Source organism: Hydra vulgaris, chromosome 10 (assembly GCF_038396675.1).
Source record: "Hydra vulgaris chromosome 10, alternate assembly HydraT2T_AEP".
NCBI lineage: Eukaryota > Metazoa > Cnidaria > Hydrozoa > Anthoathecata > Hydridae > Hydra > Hydra vulgaris.
The window spans coordinates 8150313-8172500 of record NC_088929.1 but is presented as its reverse complement, the minus strand read 5'-3'; the positions used below and the strand labels follow the sequence as shown (position 1 = coordinate 8172500).

At 28.7% G+C, this 22188-nt stretch overlaps 1 protein-coding gene across 1 annotated transcript in view; it reads right to left on the bottom strand.

The window, feature by feature from the left end:
* LOC100212126 (serine/threonine-protein kinase unc-51) overlaps nt 1–11274 on the bottom strand; it is a 62646-nt gene extending 51372 nt beyond the window's left edge. Inside the window, exon 1 of the mRNA XM_065807192.1 lies at nt 10876–11274. Coding sequence (XP_065663264.1) covers nt 10876–10977 — 102 coding nt within the window. The 5' untranslated portion in view covers nt 10978–11274. The remainder of the gene's footprint in view (nt 1–10875) is intronic.
* Between the last annotated feature and the right edge of the window lie 10914 nt (nt 11275–22188).

The following is a 22188-nucleotide window of genomic DNA, read 5'->3' as shown; positions in this document are numbered from 1 at the left end:
TATGAAAAAGATGAAAGTTTAAGAGGTGTACCTTCATAAGGAGATAACAGGAAGCGTTGAATAGCCACTACTAAGGAGGGACAAGCAACAATCTTTGAGTAGATTCAATGATTCAGCATTCCTCATCCTAGGCAGGTAACAATGTAACACAGGTTTACATTTAAACCAACCTATTAGTTAAAGAAGTGGTGTGAGGCTGGTCAAAATAATTTTTGGCTTACCCCTAAATCTTTGCTTTGTAGACCCTCTACAAGGATGCAGTTAACACCTGTCTAAGATAAATATTGAGACATCAACTCCAGCTTTTACTCAAATGGGATAAGGCAAAGAGTATTTAAACTCAACTTCTTTATAGCCTTTGCCTGGAAAAGCAAAATCTACAAGACAGTAGGTCATTAGGCTAGTTGTACTGGATTAAATATTAACAGTAGCAGGGTAATTATGATGACCCTGACCTTAGCATGGCATCAAACATCATTTACAAAATCATACTGAAATAGCAATCTGCAAGGGCTTCAATACATACATAAACTGAAAGTTAGGGTTTGGGTTAAGTTCTATCTGAATATAAAGAAATTTTTTTCAAAAAATTTTTTTTTTCCTAATATTCAATTTTATTTTTATTTTTTTATGAAAAAACAAAAAATTAAGAAGAATGAATAATAAAGTTTGCCCTAATAAATATCCTTTATACATAGACTAGTTACATAATATTAATGGAAACATTTCACAAGTTTATGGATGCTTTATTAAAGTTGTTTGGCTACCTGATAAAGGTCATACAAATGTTATATAAAAGTGTCATTGATACTATATATACATATACATATACATATATATATATATATATATATATATATATATATATATATACATATATATATATATATATATATATATATATATATATATATATATATATATATATATATATATATATATATACTATTCTTCCTGTTCATCAGGAAGAATAGTGAATGGTGATGGTGAAACACTGTGTTGAAGTAATCAAAAATTAGATAAGTGTTTTTAATAATTTATATATATACATGTATATATTACGGTATTTTACATCATAAAATACCATAAAATTGCCCAAGTTCAATCACCACATAACTTCGGTCATTTAGAAATATATAACAAAAATGCATGCGTATTTCACTTTTTATAAACTTTTTTTCTCCAATAATATTTGTTATCATAAGAATCATAAAAAAATGATTCATTCAAAATCTGCTGAAATAATTTGTTTGCAAAGCAAGAGTTTTGAAATTATAAATACTATTGAAATGTAAAACAAGTAAACTCTTAAATTAAATGATAAAAAAAAAAGCGTTAATATTATTATATTAATACTAATAATATTAAAGAGTCACCAAGTAAAAACATTTGAAAATTTTTTTTTTTTGATTTTTAAATAACTTTTTCTTCAAAATCAATAAATTTTAAAAATATTTTAGTTATTTATGGATTATGCAACAATGCATCACTATATGATAAAAACAACAATTAGTAGAAATGCCGTGAAACATTAGTTTTTAAAAATGTAAGTGAACCAATTAAAAAAAAATTTAATTTAATTGCACCGCGCTGAAATAGTTTGTTGTATATAAAAATTTCAAAATCGTGAATATTATTAAAAATAAGCAAACTCTGAAAATAATTTAGTATTGTAACTGAACTTATGAGTTCAAAACTCATAACTAGCTAACTATTTGAAACAAAAAAAGTTTTATTTTTACAATGTAAACTTATGATATAGTTGTCTATATAGTTCAGAAAAAAGCATTTAATAATTGTTTACTTACGCCTAAGATATAAATGTTTAAAGCCTGGTTCAAAGACCAAACTTAGGGGATTTTACAATATTATATTAAAATATTTTTTGAATAAAAAATATTTTAAGAGGTTGTTACCGACCCTCGAACATTAAATAAAATTATTAAAAAAATAACTTTTTCAAAAGTATGCCATGTTGGGTCTCAAACGAAGCAGTTTTATATAAAAATTTCAAAAATATTAATTGATGGAGCAGCACTCCTTGCATGTGTAAGTATTTGTCAGTTGATGTGGCAGCACTCCTTGCATGTTCTACCTATTTGTCAGTTAATGAATGTAAAAAGTAAAAAATAAAAACATTCAGAATTTTTTTTATTATCAAAAAATTAAAAAACATTCCAGTCTATTAAGTTTTTATGGTTTTTTTAAAAACTATAAAACTTAATTAGTTTTAATTTTTAAAATTAATTTTAAAAACCATAAAACTTAATTTCCTCAATTAAATTTAACAGCTTTGACATAAAGTGTACTTAATTTTATCTTCTTTTAACTAAAAGAGACATAAAGGGATATAACTTTTTAACTTAAGGATATAACTTTTTAAGTTTATTCAAAATATTACATCTCTTGTATCCTAAATTGATGAATTTTTACCTAAAAACAATAAAAAAACACCCAACTCCACTAGGTTTTCAAAAAACGTCACCCAGAAATAAAAACTAGGTATCACCATAGAATACAATTATAATATTTCTACCTCTTAACAATATTATTAAAACTGCTGTTTTTTTGTGTTTTTTTTTAGGTGCCCCTAGAAGTCCATTGAGTCTTATCACAGAGCACTGTGGAAGAGCATTTAATAAGAAGTTTATGCCTCTTTTTTAACTGATGTCGCAGAACTTGCCCAGTAGTGGGGTTCCGACCACAGATTCTTTTTTTCTGAGGCAAGTGTGGTACCACTGCATGACGGCTGCCTAAAGATTGTAACCATGGAAATGCTACAACTTTATATAAAGCAGCAGGCTGTTGAACTTTGTAGATAGTTTTAGATTTGTGTAGAAAAACATAGAACATTCTAGAAATGTGTAGATTATTCTTGAACTACTAACTGTGCCTATATAAGCAATTTCTGCACTAGTTTTTGTTGTTGTTGTTGAATGACTAATTGATAAGGTTAAAAAAGTGATATAGAAATAGAAATGACCTTTTAATTGGGACTGACAAATTAATCAAGCAGATATTACTTGGTGATTTTTAAATACTGTTACGGGACTTATGCACCTGCTTACTGAAATATGTAAAAATATATGCATTGCATAATTTACATAATTTACATATAACAGTGAAAGCAAAGAGTATATATTTATTAACTTTTTATTTTTATTTTTAGAACTAATATAACTTCATTGACAATGTCACTCAAGAAAGGTTTAGCACTGTAGGGAAAAAACAAGAACATTAAGGCTGAAAATCTGATGAAATTTCAGCAGTCGCATAAAAGAAGGGGCGCCGTGCCTTCACAAGAATTTTCACTCAAAGAAAAATGTAGAATAACACTCAAAAAGTAAGTAGCTGGGTGATACCAGTTTCTTGGAGCTGAAATTAAAGGACGAAAGGAAAGAATAGCGAACATTTCTAAAGAAGGTCAAAGTTTATAGAAGAATAAATTAAACTTTCTTCATTTATCCAATCAAGTAATACAAGCAAAACTTTCATGTGTGTTAAAAGCTTACGATGAATGTGTTAAACTAGGAAAGTATGATGCATTAGACAAACTGTTTGATATCACAAAAGCTAACGGAGAATGGTTATCAGCTGAAGATAAATAACTTTATTATCTACAAGTAGAAAGTCAAGGAAAAGTTGGTAGGAAAGTAGGAAATGTCACCTGTAGAGAAGCAGACAAGGAAACAATACATCCTTGCATAAGAAGAAAATTACCTGACAAACCATCTACATCAGTTTCATACAATCTCTTATCTAATGATAATGATAAGGATTCGGATAAGTTATAGAAAGTGAATATGAAAATGATGATGATGGCAACAATAAATATACTTGCCTACCAAAAAGGAAACATAACAAGAGTAAAGTTGCTGTGAACTTAGTGACATCATCAACAGTATCAACAAGAAAAGCTGCCAAAAATTTGCAAGCAATTGGCACTTAATGGTGTTAACATTCAAACACCCAGTAAGCTGGAGTTTATAAGTCATTATTTAAGGAAGCTTCTAAACTGAAAAAAGAGGTGATGAAAAACCTAAAGACTGAACACTACATTTTGATGGAAAGCACCTTAATGAAAACAAATATCAGGTTATAGTATTGAGGAATATAATTTATGGAGTTCTGCGAAGATGATAGTGGCTGACACAACCAGTGTTAACACTAGTAAAAATAATGGTGTTGTAGCAAGACTTAAACTAATCTTTTCAGCAAACGCATTTGACGTTGTTTATTTCTTGCCAGCATCATGTGCTTGATAGGATTCTACGTGTGGTCATGGAAGAGGAAATCGGAGGAAGCACTAAGTCCCCAAACATTGAGTATCTTTTTGTACCTCAGTTGATAAACAGTTATGACGAATTGCAAAATTTGTGAATGGAACAGATATGATTGCCAATAAATCAGGCTGGAGAGATGACATGCATCACTTGACACTTGTGTTCAAGTTCTATGAAGAAAAAAGATATTTTCTACTTGTTAACTTTCAAAAAATTCTTAATTTTAGTAATGCACATTGGAATTCAAGCGCCATTCTTGGTTTTTTTATATATACCTAAAACAAGGCCAACATTACAGAAAATCTGCAGATTTATTTTGTATAACTGGGCAAAGAATTGGTTTGCTGATCAATTTTACAACAAGGTAGACTATAGTAACTTTTCACAAATACTAAAACCCTACAAGAAAGGATTACAGGTATTGGAGAAACACCGGAAACAGTAACCATCTTCAAATGCAGGAACTGTATTCAGTCTGCAGAAAAAAAAGACAAATTGCAGTCTAGATTTATTTTAAGTAACAGACAGTGATGTACAAATGTATATTACTCATAAACATAGAAAATACTAAGCATATGCTATGCTCTAGCAACCATAATAGTTAGTGACTAGACTTGTAATTATTAAACAATGTATATTGTTAAGTTATAACACCCAATTTGATATTTTGATTTGGGGGTGAACTTTTTTCAAAAGATATTGAAACAACTATTTGTTTCTTTGGTTTTGAGTAATTATTTATCAAACTGACATACAGGAACATGAAGTTGTAAAAAGTTATATCCCTTTCAAGATTTCAATCATTCAAGATATTTAAATTCTTGCATTGTTTATATTGTTACACTAGGGATGGCAAAACTTATGTAATATGCATGTAAATTTTGCTATTAGTTAATGTTATACTGCATCTTAAGAAATTTGCATAATAAAAGATTTCTATTAGCATTAAAATAATTATAAGAATAAAATTATTGATAAAACATTTGAAAAGTAAAGATAAAAATCAGGATGAATAATACAAAAAAAAATTAGAAAAAAACTCTTTTCACTGTTACATAAAGCATGAATGAGCGAGAGAAAGTCCAGAGACAAAAAAAAAAGAAATTTAAAATAAATTTCAAACTAAAATTTTGTTGTGTCATAGCAAAGTTGAAAACATTTTTTGCGAAAAAGCAATCTGTTGATATATCACAAGAGGTTGTGGATATCTGACCATTTAGCACTTTTCCTCCAGATTTATTGATTGGTGATCTTAATAAGGCAGCAACTATAGATTCCATAAATTATCAAAAAATTTCTACTAACCTTGTGGACTGGATACATTAAAAAAAATGGACTGATTGAGTTCATTAAAACAATTTAGCAAAAAAGAGACATCAACACCACCAAAATATATCATCATTTTTCAAGGTCTGAAACCCATGATAACGCAAAGCTCCAGACTTTGTGACGCACTTTAAATAAGTTATATTTTCAAAAACTAGTGAATGAAGAAAAGAAAGAACACAATTGGATGGTATATTTTGCTAAGAGTGGTGGTTGAAATTGATTTGACATTGGTGAATGAACTTTACAGCTGTAAAGTATGAAATGTATAGTCTTTACATATATATATTTTATATATATAATTTCATATAGTTTAGTCTATTGGACTATTTTCATTCAAGAGGTTCGATCAAGTTTTGACAAGTTTGAAAAGAAGCTATTGTATTGGTGGGCATCAAAAAGTACTCTGCCGACCAGAAACGAAAAAGAGCAAGCAAACGCCTATATGACAAATTGTTATTTATTGAGGCAATATGATAATGCTCCTCTAAAAGTAATCAATGTAGGTGTAAAATGTAGGTAAAACACTTATTTAAATATCTTCAGCAGTCTGTTTCACCTTCGGGAGGTTCATCAGGAAGTGTGTCTGAATATCAAAAATCTAAATTATAGAAAAAATATTTCACAGGAATTAGAAACAGGAGTTGGGAATTGTTATAATTAATTTTATAAAAAACTGTAGTTGTGTTGCAACCAGGAAGTTGCATTAGCTACATTATTATTCAAAAAATTAGTTGTAAAAAAGAATTCGTTAGAATTGAAATAATTTAATTTTGATCATTTGTTTTTATAATTTTAAAATGTATTTACTTTTATGCGTGCATTTAGAAATTAATTCAGATTTTCGTATTTAGTAAATTTTCTTGACATGTATGGGTAATAATTACAAATTTTTCTTGCAAACATACCACTTATTTTTGGAAATATTATTATAGGAAGGTGCAGTTTTTAGAATAGAACAGTTTAATTTGAATGTATTATTTTCTTCTTTTAGTTGTCAATATCTATTTTGACAGCATAGTCTATGACCTAGAAAATGTCCTTATCTCAGATAAAAAAAAGTAATTCATTAATTGAAAAAAGTAGAACATTTTATTAAATTGATTTGTTGCAAAGCCAATTTTCTTAGAATCTGAAACCAATAAAAACCAAAAAAAATGGACTTAAAACAAAAAACTTTGAAAATGATTTACTACATATGCAGGCTTGGTCAGGAAGCAGGTGCAGACTTTCAATAACAACTGCGTTTTCAACAAAACTTAAAAAATAATAATCAAATTTAATAAAATTAATAATCAAATAAATAAACAGGAACTTACAGGCAACTGAACATAAACATTCATATATACATAGTGAATTACAAGTGGATGAACACCGCGCCAGAGATTTTATATAAAGTGATTTACAGGTGAACTAGCCTAGCGTCAGCAGTCCATACAGAACAAAAATATACAAATATATTAAAAAGCCTACTAACTAAACACATCAGTTGTTTTGTGGAGCAGTTCTGCTTCCTCTTCATAAATATATTTTACCTTTTTAGTTTAACCATTAAAGTTTGCTTTATAATAATTTGATGCAATATAAACGTATGCTTTGTGTAGTTTGCAATATTATATATTGCAAACTACACAAAGCATGAAATGGTTATAAAAATATATATTTACTTTTTTATTTATTATATAACTCAACTACCACTAGCCACTAGTTTTATTAGAATCTTGATAAAATAAAACATAAATACTTAAACAAAGAATTATATTACACGCTTTGATATATTGAAGAACATTTGTTTCTTTACTTAACGATCATTGATAGTTAGTTGTTACATTTTATAAAAGTGTTGCTTAATTTTATAAAAAAATTATAAAACTAAACATTATATGCGTGGTTAGATTAGAGTGCGATCGCACCCGCTTCCCAACCAAGCCTGTTCTGATTAAAACAATAAAATTTTAAAATATAAATATAATGATTTCCAAAAAGAACTCAGATTAGACATGAACAATATAAAATCAAATCCTAATATTTCAGTTTTTGCTAATAAAACAAGCAACATTTACCAACTAAAAAAACTCAGGTAATCATCATAAAATACTGTGCAATAATATATCTAATAATTATACAAAAGCTTCTAAAAATCTTGAAAATGCTACAAATTTAGAAGGCCAAAATATTGCTAAAATAATTAAATTAAATGCTAAAATTAAATTAGTTGCATTTGCCCAAAGGCTTATCACATCAAAATGCGGTAGTGGTGTAGTGGTAGAGCGCTCGCTTCATAAGCGACAGGTTCCGAGTTCGATTCCCACTATGTCCCTGGTAGTACCGTGCTCAACTTGTTTCTCAGCGCAGCAGCCTTGTTCGTCAAGGTTCGTGTTTCAGAGTTAGAGAGTTGAGAGAGGGTTATAACCACAAGTAGCCTCCTCATCTGTAGTAAAAAAAAAAAAAAAAAAAAAAGACCATAAGCCAAATTTACAAAATAAACTTCCTTATAAGCTAGTAGTAGTTAGTAAATTTAGATCGGACAAAATTAGTAGAATTATTTGAAAAAAATTAAATTTGCAATAGTGGAAAAACACTACTGATGTTATAAATTAGTTTTCTATAATTAGTAACAAAAATGAATGCATATTTATGCAATTTGACATTAAGAATTTTTTTACCTCTCAATTACAGCAGAAATTTTAGATAAAACAATAGAATTCGGAAAAATTCACACAGAAATTACAGAAGATACTATTCTTCTAATTAAACATTGCAGAAAAACTTGACGCTATTTTAATAAGGAGATGTCAAAGAAAAGATTTGGGCTGGCTTTTCTAACAATGCTCTTTCTCTTCTAGACAAGGTTCAGAAATTGTAAACATAGTTGGACCGCTATCTGCTAAGCTTGAGCCTCTTTCCCATTGTCATAAAGTTGAATCTCTTTCTCTTTTCTACAAATACTACCATGGTTGCTGCTAAAAGGAGCTACCATCTCTAGTTACATCAACTAAACTTTTTCTTTATCATTTATGCATAAATCCGAGGGGGTTAAAATTTTTAAATTATTGAAACCTGAAATTTTTTTGGATTTTTTTAATAGATTACCATATGCTATGAAACATGAATAACATTTTTTTGAAAAATAAATATATTAGTGAGGTAAAGTGTGTTAAAAGTTTAAAATAAAAGTGTTAAAATATAGTAAGACATACAAATTTAAAACAATCAGACTTTTATTGTTTGGATGATGTCATTTAAAGTTCAGACAATATAACTATAATAATTATTTATAATTAGATGGTTTTAAGGGCAACTCATGAGTCCTTAGAAACTGGAGGGGGATTGTACAAACACCTTAACAGGTTCAGGAAAAAATGGAGGTTTTCTACCAAATCTGGAATAATTACCCAGGAGGCAATTATTCTGGTCTATTTGTATGATGCATTTTAATAAATTACAATAAATTACAAAATAGATTATTATTGTAACTCAAGATAAAATTTGAAATTCGTGACAACTGATTTTAGTCAATGTAAAAAAAATATTCAAAACAAAATGTTTTGAATATTTTTAGTGTTTTTAGATAGTTTAAAATAATTTGAATTATAATTTATTTGCCTATTACTTAGTAAAGAGCTGTAAATTAAAAAAATATCCTTTAAATAGAGATTTGATATGTCATGTCATGAAAAGTCATCAAATAAGTTAACATTTGTAAATCTTCAGGTTTTATGATATTTTATATAACTCTTTACAAGTCTTATTTTTTTATAATAAAATTATTCAACCTCTTATAAAAATAATTAAAACACCAGGTTGTATAAGCTTCTTGCTAAAGTTTATTTTAAAAGGAACTTTTAAAATGAACTTTAGCAAGAAACTTATACAACCTGGCATTCTCAGTGTATTTTCTAAAAACTTAACATCTAGTTTAAATACTTTTGTTAAATTTTCAGACTTACGTTTTATATATGACTTTGAATTAGCAAAAATACACCAGTTGCTGCTTTTTATGACTGTCATGGTATGGTGACAGCTGGTAACGTGGTGTATGGCGACAGCTGGTGATATTAAGGCCAAGATAAGAATTACGGTTAATAATAACTAACAAGGATCTTGTCTTTTGTTTATTTAAAAAAAAAACTAATCAAAAAAGTTAAGACTTATGAACTACTTTGGGGAGAAAGATCAAGACATTTAAGGTATATAAACTTTCAATTTTACACTTGCAGTCAGCACCCGTTTTTGGGGGGCAGGACAAGGTTGTGTGCCGCATAAGAGCGGTAAGTAAATTGTTGCAGAAATTTTGTTATTTCACATGCTGTAAAAATAAAATTTAAATTACACATAAAAAATTTATGTATAATTTTTAAAATGTTCCTTTTAATGCTGTATATAATTTAAACATTTTGTTGCAATTTATTATTTTTGAATTTAATTAGTTATCATTTTTCATTTATTTTGCCATTAAATTTACTAAGTCTCCAGTGGTTGGCTAGAAAAATTTTGCATGAGGGTGGCATGAAGGTAAAGGCCAAAACTGCTTTTAGTCCTTATGTAAAATGAAGATTCAAAAGAAGAATCAGAGACTCCAAGCTAAAAAAATGATATGTTTAGAAACTTTAAATTCTTTATATATATAATTTAACAATATAGTCCATAAATCTATTAATATTTTTGGAGCTCTTGGATACCAGAGACCAGAAAAATTTTTGGAGCTCTTAGATACCAGAGACCAGGAAAAAATAGTAAATAATACCAAACTACTTAATAGAATTCTTATCTCTAAAGGAAAAAATTTTAATCAAAATTAGTACTCTAAAATTAAGTCTAATCCCATTTAACTTGGTGGTTAGATCAGCTCTGGGCTCTCTGATGGCGGACATGTATTTCAGGCACCCCTTGTGTAAGTCCGTAAAAAACAAGTCACATTTTAGGCACAACATTTATTGAAAACTATACTATAACCATGAAACCAACAATAAAGTTTATTTTCTTGAAAGCAAAACCCTATGACAAGCCCTGAGCCTAACCCTGAGGGTCATGGTTAGGGTTTGGTTAGTGTATGGTTTTAAACAATATTCATTTCGTATGACTCTTATACGGACTTACTAAAGGGGGTACCAGAAATACATGTCTGCTCTCTCTGATTATCAGAATTTATTTGATTTTTGTGATAATTCTTCACTCAAATATAAAAAATAAAAATCTTTTTAAAAGTAGTTAACGAATCTTAAATTTTAAATAAAAAAATAATTTAAAAAAATTACTGTATTACTTTTTTTACAGAAACCAAAGGCTTTCCTTTAAACACAACAGCAAAAGCTCCATGACCAATAAGGTCTTTTTTACTGTACTCGTAGTTCCCAATTTGCTCCATCAAAATTATTTATATCATGTATTTTAAACAAATCACACGTATTTAAGTTAATCAGAAATTCATCGTTTCAACTTTTATCGTTATAAATTTTTCTATATGGGCAATTTATTGATGTAAAGCACTTTATAAACGTGGTTTAAACTCTCTTTCAATGAAGTTTTTCTTGAGGTTTTCATATTATCACATTAACTTCAATGTAATTGCCGTTTAAATTTGGAACACATTAATAGTAACATCTAAATTTGTTGCTGACTCGACTTTAAAAATAGCTTTGAAGTTTGTTATTATTTTGGACGCGTTAAGAAAAAGACTGGAATTTATTTGTTAAATATTTCGGACTTTTTGAGATAACATTTTTTCAATTGGTTTTTTTTTATTTTTTATTTTTTAGTGTGTTGCTGTGGTTAATCAGATGCTACAAGAAGTCCCAACAGACTTCTGGTAGAGCATCGCATCGCAAAGCGCATTTAACTAGAAAGTTCAACGCTTCCTTCCGTCTCATCTTCCAATCACAGAGCCGACAACACCTGGGGGGGGGGGGGGGGAGGGGCAAGGGCACGTGCTCCCCATCCACCTTTATTGGAAAGGTTCTTATTATTTTTTTTTTTAAATTTTAGATATAGAGGACTTTTTTGAGAAATTGACGATTGTGCCTCTCCACTTCGAAACTCGTGTCGTCGACCCTACAGCATCTTACAATCGTTGAAGAAGATTGCCTTTTGAAAATATTATCTTATTTTTAATTCTGTTATTTTATTTTTATTTTTGCTATAGTTTTAATAAATGTATGTATATTTTTAGTCTAAAATCAATGAAGTGTTATAAAATATTGTAAAAAATCAGTTATATTAGCAAATAAAATAATAAAACCCATAGAGGAAGTAATGAGCGATAAAATTCATAAAAGAAGTTTTTTTTTTTTTAATTTTTATTTATTTAATTACAGTCTAAAAATAGTAAAAAAAATGAATAGGCGATTTATTAATTTAATTCCATTTTAAACTCAACTTAAAATAAAAGTTATTCATTGGCCCATACCAACGGGCAAGGGGTGTGTAAACAATAAATTTGTAAATTCTATAAATGTGGCTGGTTACGTTATTTTTAGCGTAGAAGAGCGTCCATTTAATCTTAATTTAAAAAGCATAGTGTTATGGTGACGTCAATATGTATGTTTGTTCAAATCACTTGATTTTTTAAGAAATTCTATTGTTTCTGTTTCATATTTTTCCAAAAACATAATGCGTTTACGCTATTGAAAAATAAATCTATTTTTAGAACACAAACCTTACGCTTTTAACTTTAGTATTGCACTCTCCTACGTTAAACACAAAACCGTACAACTACGTTTAAAAAACGGCCTTTATTCCTCAAAATGTAATCCTAGTTATTATTCTTTTCAATTAATTTATTTAAAGTTAGTTTTCAGTAAAGTCATTTTTAAAGACTTGTTTTAAAAAAAACTTTAAAAGTAGTGTGGACATATGAAAAGAAGTAGAGACGGGTCCAGACCATCTTGTTAAGGGAGGGGGGCGATTTTCAGTTTTTTTATTCACCATCTAGAAAGGAAGATGGAGAGAGAGAAAGAAAGGGGAGGGGGTTTAAGCGAGTTTTTAGTTTTCTTGATATGGTGGATCCATTTAGTAAAGTCGGGAGACTATTTTTAGGTTTAATGGTTGAGCAGACTAGCCCATAAATCATAAAATATTTTTAGTTAATTTTTCTAAAATATTAGTGTTTAGAATCTATGTAAATATCAAATTAAATCATATATTATTATCCTAATTTCGTATCATTTTAAAAGCCTACCTAAATTGCTCGTGTTTTTAAACAACATGCTAAGTTAAATATATAAATTTACAAAAAAAATTTCACTCCAAAATATCTAAGATAGGGGGGAGGGGCGATTGTTAACGGATCCGCACTTGAAATGAAAATCAATTATAAAAGTAAAATTTCAAAAATTTCTGTGCAATATATTTCCGAATTCATTCACACAACGCCTTACGCTACTAAAAAACAAATCTACTTTTAGATCACAATTTTTACGCTATTAGTTTAAATTGTTCCGTTCTCCTACGTTAAAAACAAAACGGTACAATTATTTGATTGCCTTGTTCATTGTTGTTTACGGGGTCAGTTGAAGTTTGCAATGTTATTGCAAAGTTTAACTGACCCCGTATGTTGCGTATCGTAACTTCAAAGCTAGAAACATTGTTTCTATATAGTTGTGGCAACTTTATTTCACCAAGCCATTAATTATAATGATAAAGCTAACTAGTTGGTAGCAGGAAAAGCAAGCAATCGTTATGATTTAAATGCTTTTTTATATTGTTGTTAGTTGCTAAGATATGAAATATAATAATAGATTTTAGGATTCGTAAGAATAAAAAAAATAGTTAATACCGTTTCCAGAACAACAATATTTTGATAATTCAAAACTGAAAGCTAATTCAAGACTGACCCAGTGGGAAACTGGGTAGCAACTAGCTGGCAACATTTACAATAATTTTTTGGCTGTCGGCTAGTTAGCGACAAATATTTTTCGGAGATTTTTTCTAAAATTTTTTGCATTCTAGTTAAAATCAGCAATTCAGAGGCTAAAATTTGGGCAGTGTAAAATAAAAATCTAAAAAGCATTATTTTTCATTCCAGTTTTTTTTTAAAAAAGAAATTTGTTTCAATAGATTATCATTCGCTTTAAAATAAACTGCTAGAAGAAATTGATAGAAATTAATTATTTAAAATAAACTGCTAGAAGTAATTGATAGAAATTATTTAAACTTTAGCTAATGCAAGTGCAAAAGACTTTTCAGAACATTTTTGTAGCAGCTTGTTTTAGTTTTTGTAATTTTTGGAAGAAAATGGAAAACTTTATTTTAAATAAAATTCTGAATCATTTATTTGAGGACATTTTCTTGATATTATGATGAAGGCCCCGTTGCAATATTGATGCCAAAAACAAAGTGCTTAATGAATTATTGACATTTTTTAACGTCGGTAATTTTTGATGTTTTTTTTTTCGAAAAAATTAAAAAAAAACGATTTTTACTTAAAATAGAGCAGTGATTTGGTAGAAACCCTTTTTTTATGTGCATAAAACGTTTTGTCAAATATTCCAAGTTATCCTTTTTCAAAATTTTGGTCAAAACTAAACGATTTTGCAACCTTTGTTTATTGCACATTTTTTCAATTTTTTGAATATATTGTAGTAAAATAACACTGCTTTTTTTAATTTAAATTATGCTGCTTTTTCTGCTTTGATAGCGAATTAGCTTAGTTAAGACGAACTTCGATAGCGAATTAGCTAAGTTAAGACGAACCTCGATAGCAAATTAACTTAGTAGACGAAGGTCTGTAATCGTCTTTGTTTTTAAATAGTTTAAAATCCTTTCAATGTGTTAAATATAGAGTATTATCTCAGAGTTTTAAATAATTTTTCTCAGAGTTTCTATTAAACTAAAAATAGATTTAACTTGTGATATATGGCGTAAATTGAAACTTAAAATGGCTTACGACACTTAGGAAGTGTTTTACGTGAAAATATTATTAAAGATTTTAAAAGCGGAAAACGTCAAGCTGAAATTTGTAGAAAATATAATATAGCTATATCGACTGTTAGCAAAACTGTCAAATCATTTGGATATCGTGACTGCTATAAAACAAAGCATCGGGGCGGACGTCCAAGAAAAACATCACAAAGACTAGATTGAATAATTGTTAAAGAGCTTAAAAAAGATCCATTTTTATCGTCCACAAAATTAACCGAAAAACATGAACTACAAATCTCTAATCGCACTGTGCGACGAAGAGCTAACGAAGCAAAATTGTTTTCTCGGATGCCTGCCAAGAAACCACTAACTTCTTTTAAAAATAGAAAGCTAAGGCTTGCGCTTGCAAAAGCACACCAAAATCGGACTGTAGACCAGTGGAAAAACATACTTTTTAGTGATAAATCAAACTATTACCTTTTTGGAAGCGACGGCAAGAAGCGAGTCTGAGGACCAAAAAACACCAGATTCAATACTAAATATACCAAGAAGAGTGTTAAGCATGGAACGTCTTCTATGGTTTGGGGATGTTTCTTAGCACTAGGAACAGGTCCTATTCACAAAATTAATGGAATTATGGACCACTTTGTTTACAAAGATATAATGGAAAATGTTATGTTACCACATGTTGAATGGGAGATGCCTCTAAAATGGATTTTTCAACAGGACAATGATCCCAAACATACGCCAAAAATTGTAAAACCATGGTTCAAGGACAAGAATATTGCCATAATAGGGTGGCCTTCACAAAGCCCTAACTTGAATCCCACAGAAAATTTGTGGAAAATAATTGACAATAAGATTGAGCTTGTAAATGTGAAGACCAGTGAGGAATTATTTGAACAAAATGAGAAGGTCTGGCGAGAATTGATATGAGGATTGTTGACTCGTAAATTGAGTCTATGCCTCGAACAATGAAAGCAGTAATTAAAAGTAAAGGAGGTCCTACCAAACATTAAATTAATTTTTGAATTTTTTTGAATTTTCAGTCGAATTTTTGAATGTCCACCTTGTTTTATCCAAAGAAAAATGTAGTTTGTTAGGGAAAATGTTTTGAAACTTTTTTAGTGACTTTTAGTATGATTCAAAAGTTTTAATTTTTATTAACAACACAAAAATAATACGTTCAATTGTTTTAATAGTTTTTTTTAGTTTTTGATTAACTTTTGTTCTAAATTTGAGTTTGTCCACCATGTTTTGTCCGATACTGTAAATAGACGCTGTCTACAAATTTAATAAGGATATGTCCATTTGTAAACTGCATTTACTTTAGAATAGTTCTGGAATAATGTCTCATACAATATGTAAGTCTTGCCTATAAAATTGTATATAACTAAAGTCCTTGGACTATGATCAAACATTAGTGTTGGCCTTACCTTTCCAGCCTCAAGCGAAATTTTAAAAACGAATACCATATATAGATGAAAATGATAGCCGATAAAGACTTAATTTGGTTCAGTTACTTAAATTTTCAGTATTTTGCCACGGAAGTTTTTATAACTAAATGCGAGCAGACCACCAATAAAAGATAGTCGGAAATTCAAATTTGAAAGTTCTCAAATTTCTTTCAAAGATCTTACAGAAGATAATTATTACTAAGCTATTTATCTCGAAAAACAAAGGTAAGGGAATCTTTTTATTGCTTGATGGATTTGTATCTAAAAAATATTTTGATATCTTGCTACATTATTTGGAAATGCAACAGACGACAAGCATAAACAAGCGGGATAGCGCATCGAAAGAATTTTCTAACACAGGCAAAAGAGCAAACGCAAAAATAAAGTACATTCAACAACTGATATATATACATATACACTCGCAAAATAATGTTCACTAACGGGTTTAGGACAGTATGAGATTGTGTATGAGATTGAACTAAAAAATCGGAGATCAACTACTCACTAGAAACTACACACTAAAAATTAAAGGTAGAAATTTTTAGTTAAGGTAGGATATGTGATATACCCTTAGTAAGGTATAATAAATAATAACCATTTCTCCACTGGCTGATCTAATTTTATCTCTAAGAATAAAAAAACTTTCCAACACACTTTGTCTTTCCTTCACTATTTTTTTTTTCAATCCATTTTCTAACTTTTACATTATGCTCAAATCCATTATAATATGATGACCACTTTGATAATAATACTTGGAGCACATTGTGTTCTTAATATAAGGAAACCAAAAAGAGTTCTCTATTACTCTTTCTACACCCTTCGTATGGTCACTCTTCAGTATTTTTTACGTGCTCATTCTTCACTTTACAATGCATAAACTTATCTTTTTTATCTAATCTAAAACCTTGAGCTCTCATTCTATCTTTGCTATAATGTAATCCCAGTATTAAATCTAATTTGCCTCTGAAATCAAACATAAATCATTTATGAAAAAATTTAATAAAAAGCAATTTATGTTTATATAACTGAGTTTATACTTTCGCGCAAAGGAATAAACTTTAACTGATACCAAGTTTTACTATAAATAATTTATTAAATTTAAGTAAACTAAGGTAATATTAATGATAAAATTATCACTGATGAAGTTTGTAATTTATTACATAAAAGTAGATGTAAAATTAATTAAGTTAAGTTAGAATAACTTAACTTATTTAATTTTATATAAACTATACTAGGTTGTATATTGCTTTTAGTTGTAATAATCAATTGAATTTCCTTGATAATCTTGATTTCTTTCTAGACATCTGTCTAATTTTTGATTATTACCTTTTAAAATCCTATAGCTTTAATTTTATATTTCGTAGTTTGTGTTGCATAAAGGTTAACAGAACTTTTTTGAGAAGTATACAACCCTACAATGTTATGGGGTAAGTAGATGCAACAGGATCAATAACTTTTTCCAAAAAATTCAAACTTTTTAACAAAAAATGTCGTTTGTCTCTTTATTTTCTCTTTAATTTTAACATAATTTTAATTTTTTGTCTTACATAATAAACAATCTTAACCGTATTAGAATAACATTTAGAAAGTTCAAATTTATGATCTGCAATGTTACATTACTGATTTACCAGAGTTCAATATTAGGATGTATATTGAAAAGAGTTTTATTGTTTTTAGTTGTGACATAATCAATTGACTCACCTTTATAATATTGATTTCTTTCTAGATATCTGTCTAATTTTTTATAAAACCTTTTAAAATCCTACAGCTCTAATTCTATTTTTTTCTATTTTTCATCTGAGCCTGACGAGTTCGTGTTGAATTAAGGTAAAGAGACTTATTTTATTCATCGCCATATGTGAGTTTAATACATAAAAGTAGATTTAAAATTGTATAAGTTAAGCATACCTTTGCTTTAGTCTTGTAATAGCGGTTGATTTAAACTTCTTTCAACCGTGGATGCAGTTGAATCCTATTTCTCTATACCTAAGGCAGCCAGGAATATCAAGATGTTTCTTTGATGGAAAGTGTTTTTTGAAACCAGATATAGTTCTTGGATTATTTTTTTTCTAAATATTGGGCATGATACTTTTTTATGTAATTTTCTAAAGTTCCCTGGATTTCTTTAAGTGAAGTAAATTGATGACCCACATGAAATTCTGATGCCATCTTTAGAATTACTAAGGCGACGTATAAATTATACAATTTATACTTTTACGGCAATCACGTCGTACGATCGCCGGACAAATAGTGCTAAAGATATTCGTCTGGTCGCCGGACGTCCAGACACTTCGTTTATCAATTTTGAGGGATTTTTTTTATTTTAGAGTTTATTTGTCTTGAACCAATTAGAGATTTTAATTAGTTTATTGTTCATGTTTTTAATTAGAATATTAATGTTATTGTGAGATATAAACAGATTAGTGTCATTTGCAAACATAATGGTCATTAAGTTTGAGGCTTTATAGAGATCATTAATGTAAATAAGAAATAGTAAGGATCCTAATATTGATCCCTGGCCCAGCAAACATGCTTTTATTGGACCGTGATGCGTAAAGCCGCCGCCGGGATGCCGATGCTGGTCCACTGTAAAACCTAATACGGCTTGCCACCGTTGCAAAAACGCTGAAGGTCATTGTTTGTTGGCTTGCCGCTGCCATTTTGTTGGCTAGCCATTTTTTTGGCTGAAGAGCTGCAAAACGCTTAGTTGTCAAGGCATTTTTAAAATGGTAATCAGTAAGTACATCGCGGTACGCTGTAGTTTTACCAACATAAAGCCAGAGCTTGCATACATCCCAGCAAACATTGTTTTAGTGGATTTGCAGTGGACCTATAGATATCGCGGATATAGATATTGAATATTTTAAAAGTATCAAATAATACAAATTTTTACTATATATTTTTTTAAATAAATAATTTTATAATTTTGTGGTAGTTAAAAACATATGATAATTGTGGTATAATTTAAAAGGTTTATTTCAAACAAAATATTTTAAAATATATGGTGACTTGAAGTATTATTTATTTAAATAATGATAATATTTAGATAAATAACACTTCAGTATATAAAATGTCTAAATATGTGTACAATATCAATTTGGTATATTGGCAGGGTTTATAATTTTTAACACATATCTGATCTTTTTAACGGGTGATGCGGAAGTTATTGGACAAAATAAAAACGTCAATAACTTATTTATAAATAAAAAAACAAACTACTATTATATTTTTTTTAAATAAAGCATTTATCTTTTAATAAAAATATATTATTTTTTATATGAAAAAACACCACCATCTGCAATTGATCTCAATTTTGCTCTGACGCCTTTCATATGCGACTGTAAAAAGTTTAAATCAATTTCTTGTAGTTTTAGTTTAATGCGATCAATCAAAACTTGCTCTGTTGAAGCTTGCCAATCTCCTTCGTAAACCTTCTGTGCCAAATGTCCCCAAAAATTTTCAATTGGTCGTGCTTGAGGCACATTTGGGGGATTGGATTCTTTATCAACGTAATAGACATATTGGTCCATCCAATTTAGAGAATCTTTAGAATAATGAGAACTTGCTAAATCTGGCCAAAATAAATAGTTAAAGTCTCCATGATACTTGTGAATAAATGGAAGAAGTCGTTTTTCTAAACATTCATTAATATAGATTGATGAATTGATCGCTACAGCCTTGGAAGTGCGAAACAATAGCTCGGACATACCACGGTCAAATATGGCTATCCACATTAATAATTTTTTTGGAAATTTCTCTTTTCCTATAAAACGAACACTTTCTGGCCATGTCTTTTTGTTGTTTGTGTAGTATCCAGAATTTCCCCTGCAAAACAAAAGTATTTTTTGTCATCGATGACTAGAAGCGATTTTGTGTTATAGAGTTGGTTAACTAGTTTCCTGCTTCTTTTCTTTGCCTTTATTTGTTGTTCTATAGTGTATTATGGGGTCTTTTCACGTTTTCTATATTTAATATTCATTTTTTTTAACTGACGACCAATTGTCGATTGATTTACACTGAATTTAATACCTAATTTTCTCTGACTGACCCCTTTTCGATTGTTGACAAGTCTCGTTAATTCAACTTTCTTTTCTCTAGTCCAGGATGTCGGACGACCAGGGTGCTTTCAATCAGAAAACGATTGAACAGTTTCAAGTCTTTTTAGGTTATCATATATTGTACTTCGAGCAAACCCTTCCTTTTCAAAATGATTTACGATTTTTTTTTTTTTTATATTAGGTTTATTTACAAAAAACATTTTTAGTCTCTTTCGAAAAGATTCTCGTTTAGCTGCATTTAACCTCATTTTAAATAATTGTGTTTCAAATAATAAAGTTTATATTTTATAGAACGTTTATGCCTACGCATAAAACGACAAAAACTAATTATTATGCTCAAATAATGAAATTAGGATTTGTCTGATAACTTCCGCATTACCCATTACTTAGATTTTTTTTTGTGCTGAGTAGTTAACAACTATTCTTTGCAACTGTTTTATCGATTCATTTTTTTCTTTATGAATTTGATATTTATTTGAGTTGTCATTCTGGTCCATCCAATTCATATAACTTGATTTTTTTAATTAGCTTTGATTCTTAGGAGCTTTTATTGAAATCCTGCAGTACTGATTTGTGGAGAAAATTACACAGCAGCAAAAAGAAAAACCGGAAACTGCTGTCTACATTAGGTATGTATTAAATGTGTTTGTATTTATCAATTTTATTTTATGTAAAGATATTTTTAAATTATATACCAATATTTTTTTGTGTAACGTTTAACTGTTAGTTATAAGTATTTTAAAAAAAAGTTACAAAAAAAAACTTCGGCAAAATTACATTTACTTTTACATGAACTGCATCTCAAGAAAAGGAAAGAATCCAGAAATGGAGGGCTAACCTTAGGCAAAATGAAAAAATACTGATTAAATGCAAAGTCCTATGGCTAATTTTCTCGTTGGTGCCATTCGTTAAGTAAGTTAGACAATTTTGTCTAATTTACGAACAGAATAGCCAAGACAAATATTGTATAAAATGTTTTAATGACATTATGTATGACATATATATATATATATATATATATATATATATATATATATATATATATATATATATATATATATATATATATATTTATATAGTTGCATACCTAATGTCAAGTCTCTAATAAGTGCACATAACAACAAAATTTTACAAAGCGATAAACATGAAACATCAAAAAAATGCAACTGCATAGATAAAAAAGTTTGTCCGTTAAATAACCAATGCCTTTCTAGCAATATCGTATACCAAGCCACTGTAAGTTCTGAAGAACCTCCGTTCAAAAACAAAGTTTATTTCGGTATAAGTGAAACCACTTTTAAATTAAGATATGCCAACCATCTTAAATCTTTTAATGCACCCAAATATAAAAATGATACTGAACTTTTTTAAAGAAATATGGAAGCTAAAATCGAAAAACCTGTTGTTAGATGGAAAATAATAGCACGATGCAAGCCCTACAACCAAGCATCAAAACTTTGTAATCTTTGTCTCAGCGAGAAATTTCATATATTATCATATAAAGGAGAAAACTTACCCAATAAAAGATGTGAAATAATACCAAAGTGCCGCCATTCAAAGAAATTTTTACTATCTATCTATCTATATATATATATATATATATATATATATATATATATATATTTTTTTTTTTTTTTTTTTTTCAAATATACATCCAGTAATAGCCTACAAACAACCACCAAATTTACTTAGACAACTAACTTCTTCAAAATTTCATTCTATTTCATCTATCAAAAAAACGGGTTTATTCAAATGTAAAAATATTTGTTGTAAAATTTGCCAATTATATTTACAAGAAGTTGATAAAATTGAGACGTCTAATGAAAATATTTTGAATATTAAAAGTCGCATTATTTGTAATAGCAAAAATGTTATTTATTATTTAAAGTGTTTATCATGTAATGGTTTATCTACTTACACTGGAAAAACAAATAATTTAAGAAACCGTACTAATGGTCATATTTCCAGTTGCAGAACAGGAAATTCTACAGACCAATTTGACAATCATGTATTTGAATGCCAGAGATTGCACAACAAAACTATAGAACCTTTTTTCCAACTCTTTGTTTTCCTTGAATTAAAAAGTGAAAAATATTTGTTGTCATATGAAAGTCATTTACATAAACAAAAACATGACACATTTAATTGAGACTTCCTTTTTAAAAAAATGTTACAATGGCAGGGGCGGATCCAGGAAATTTTTTG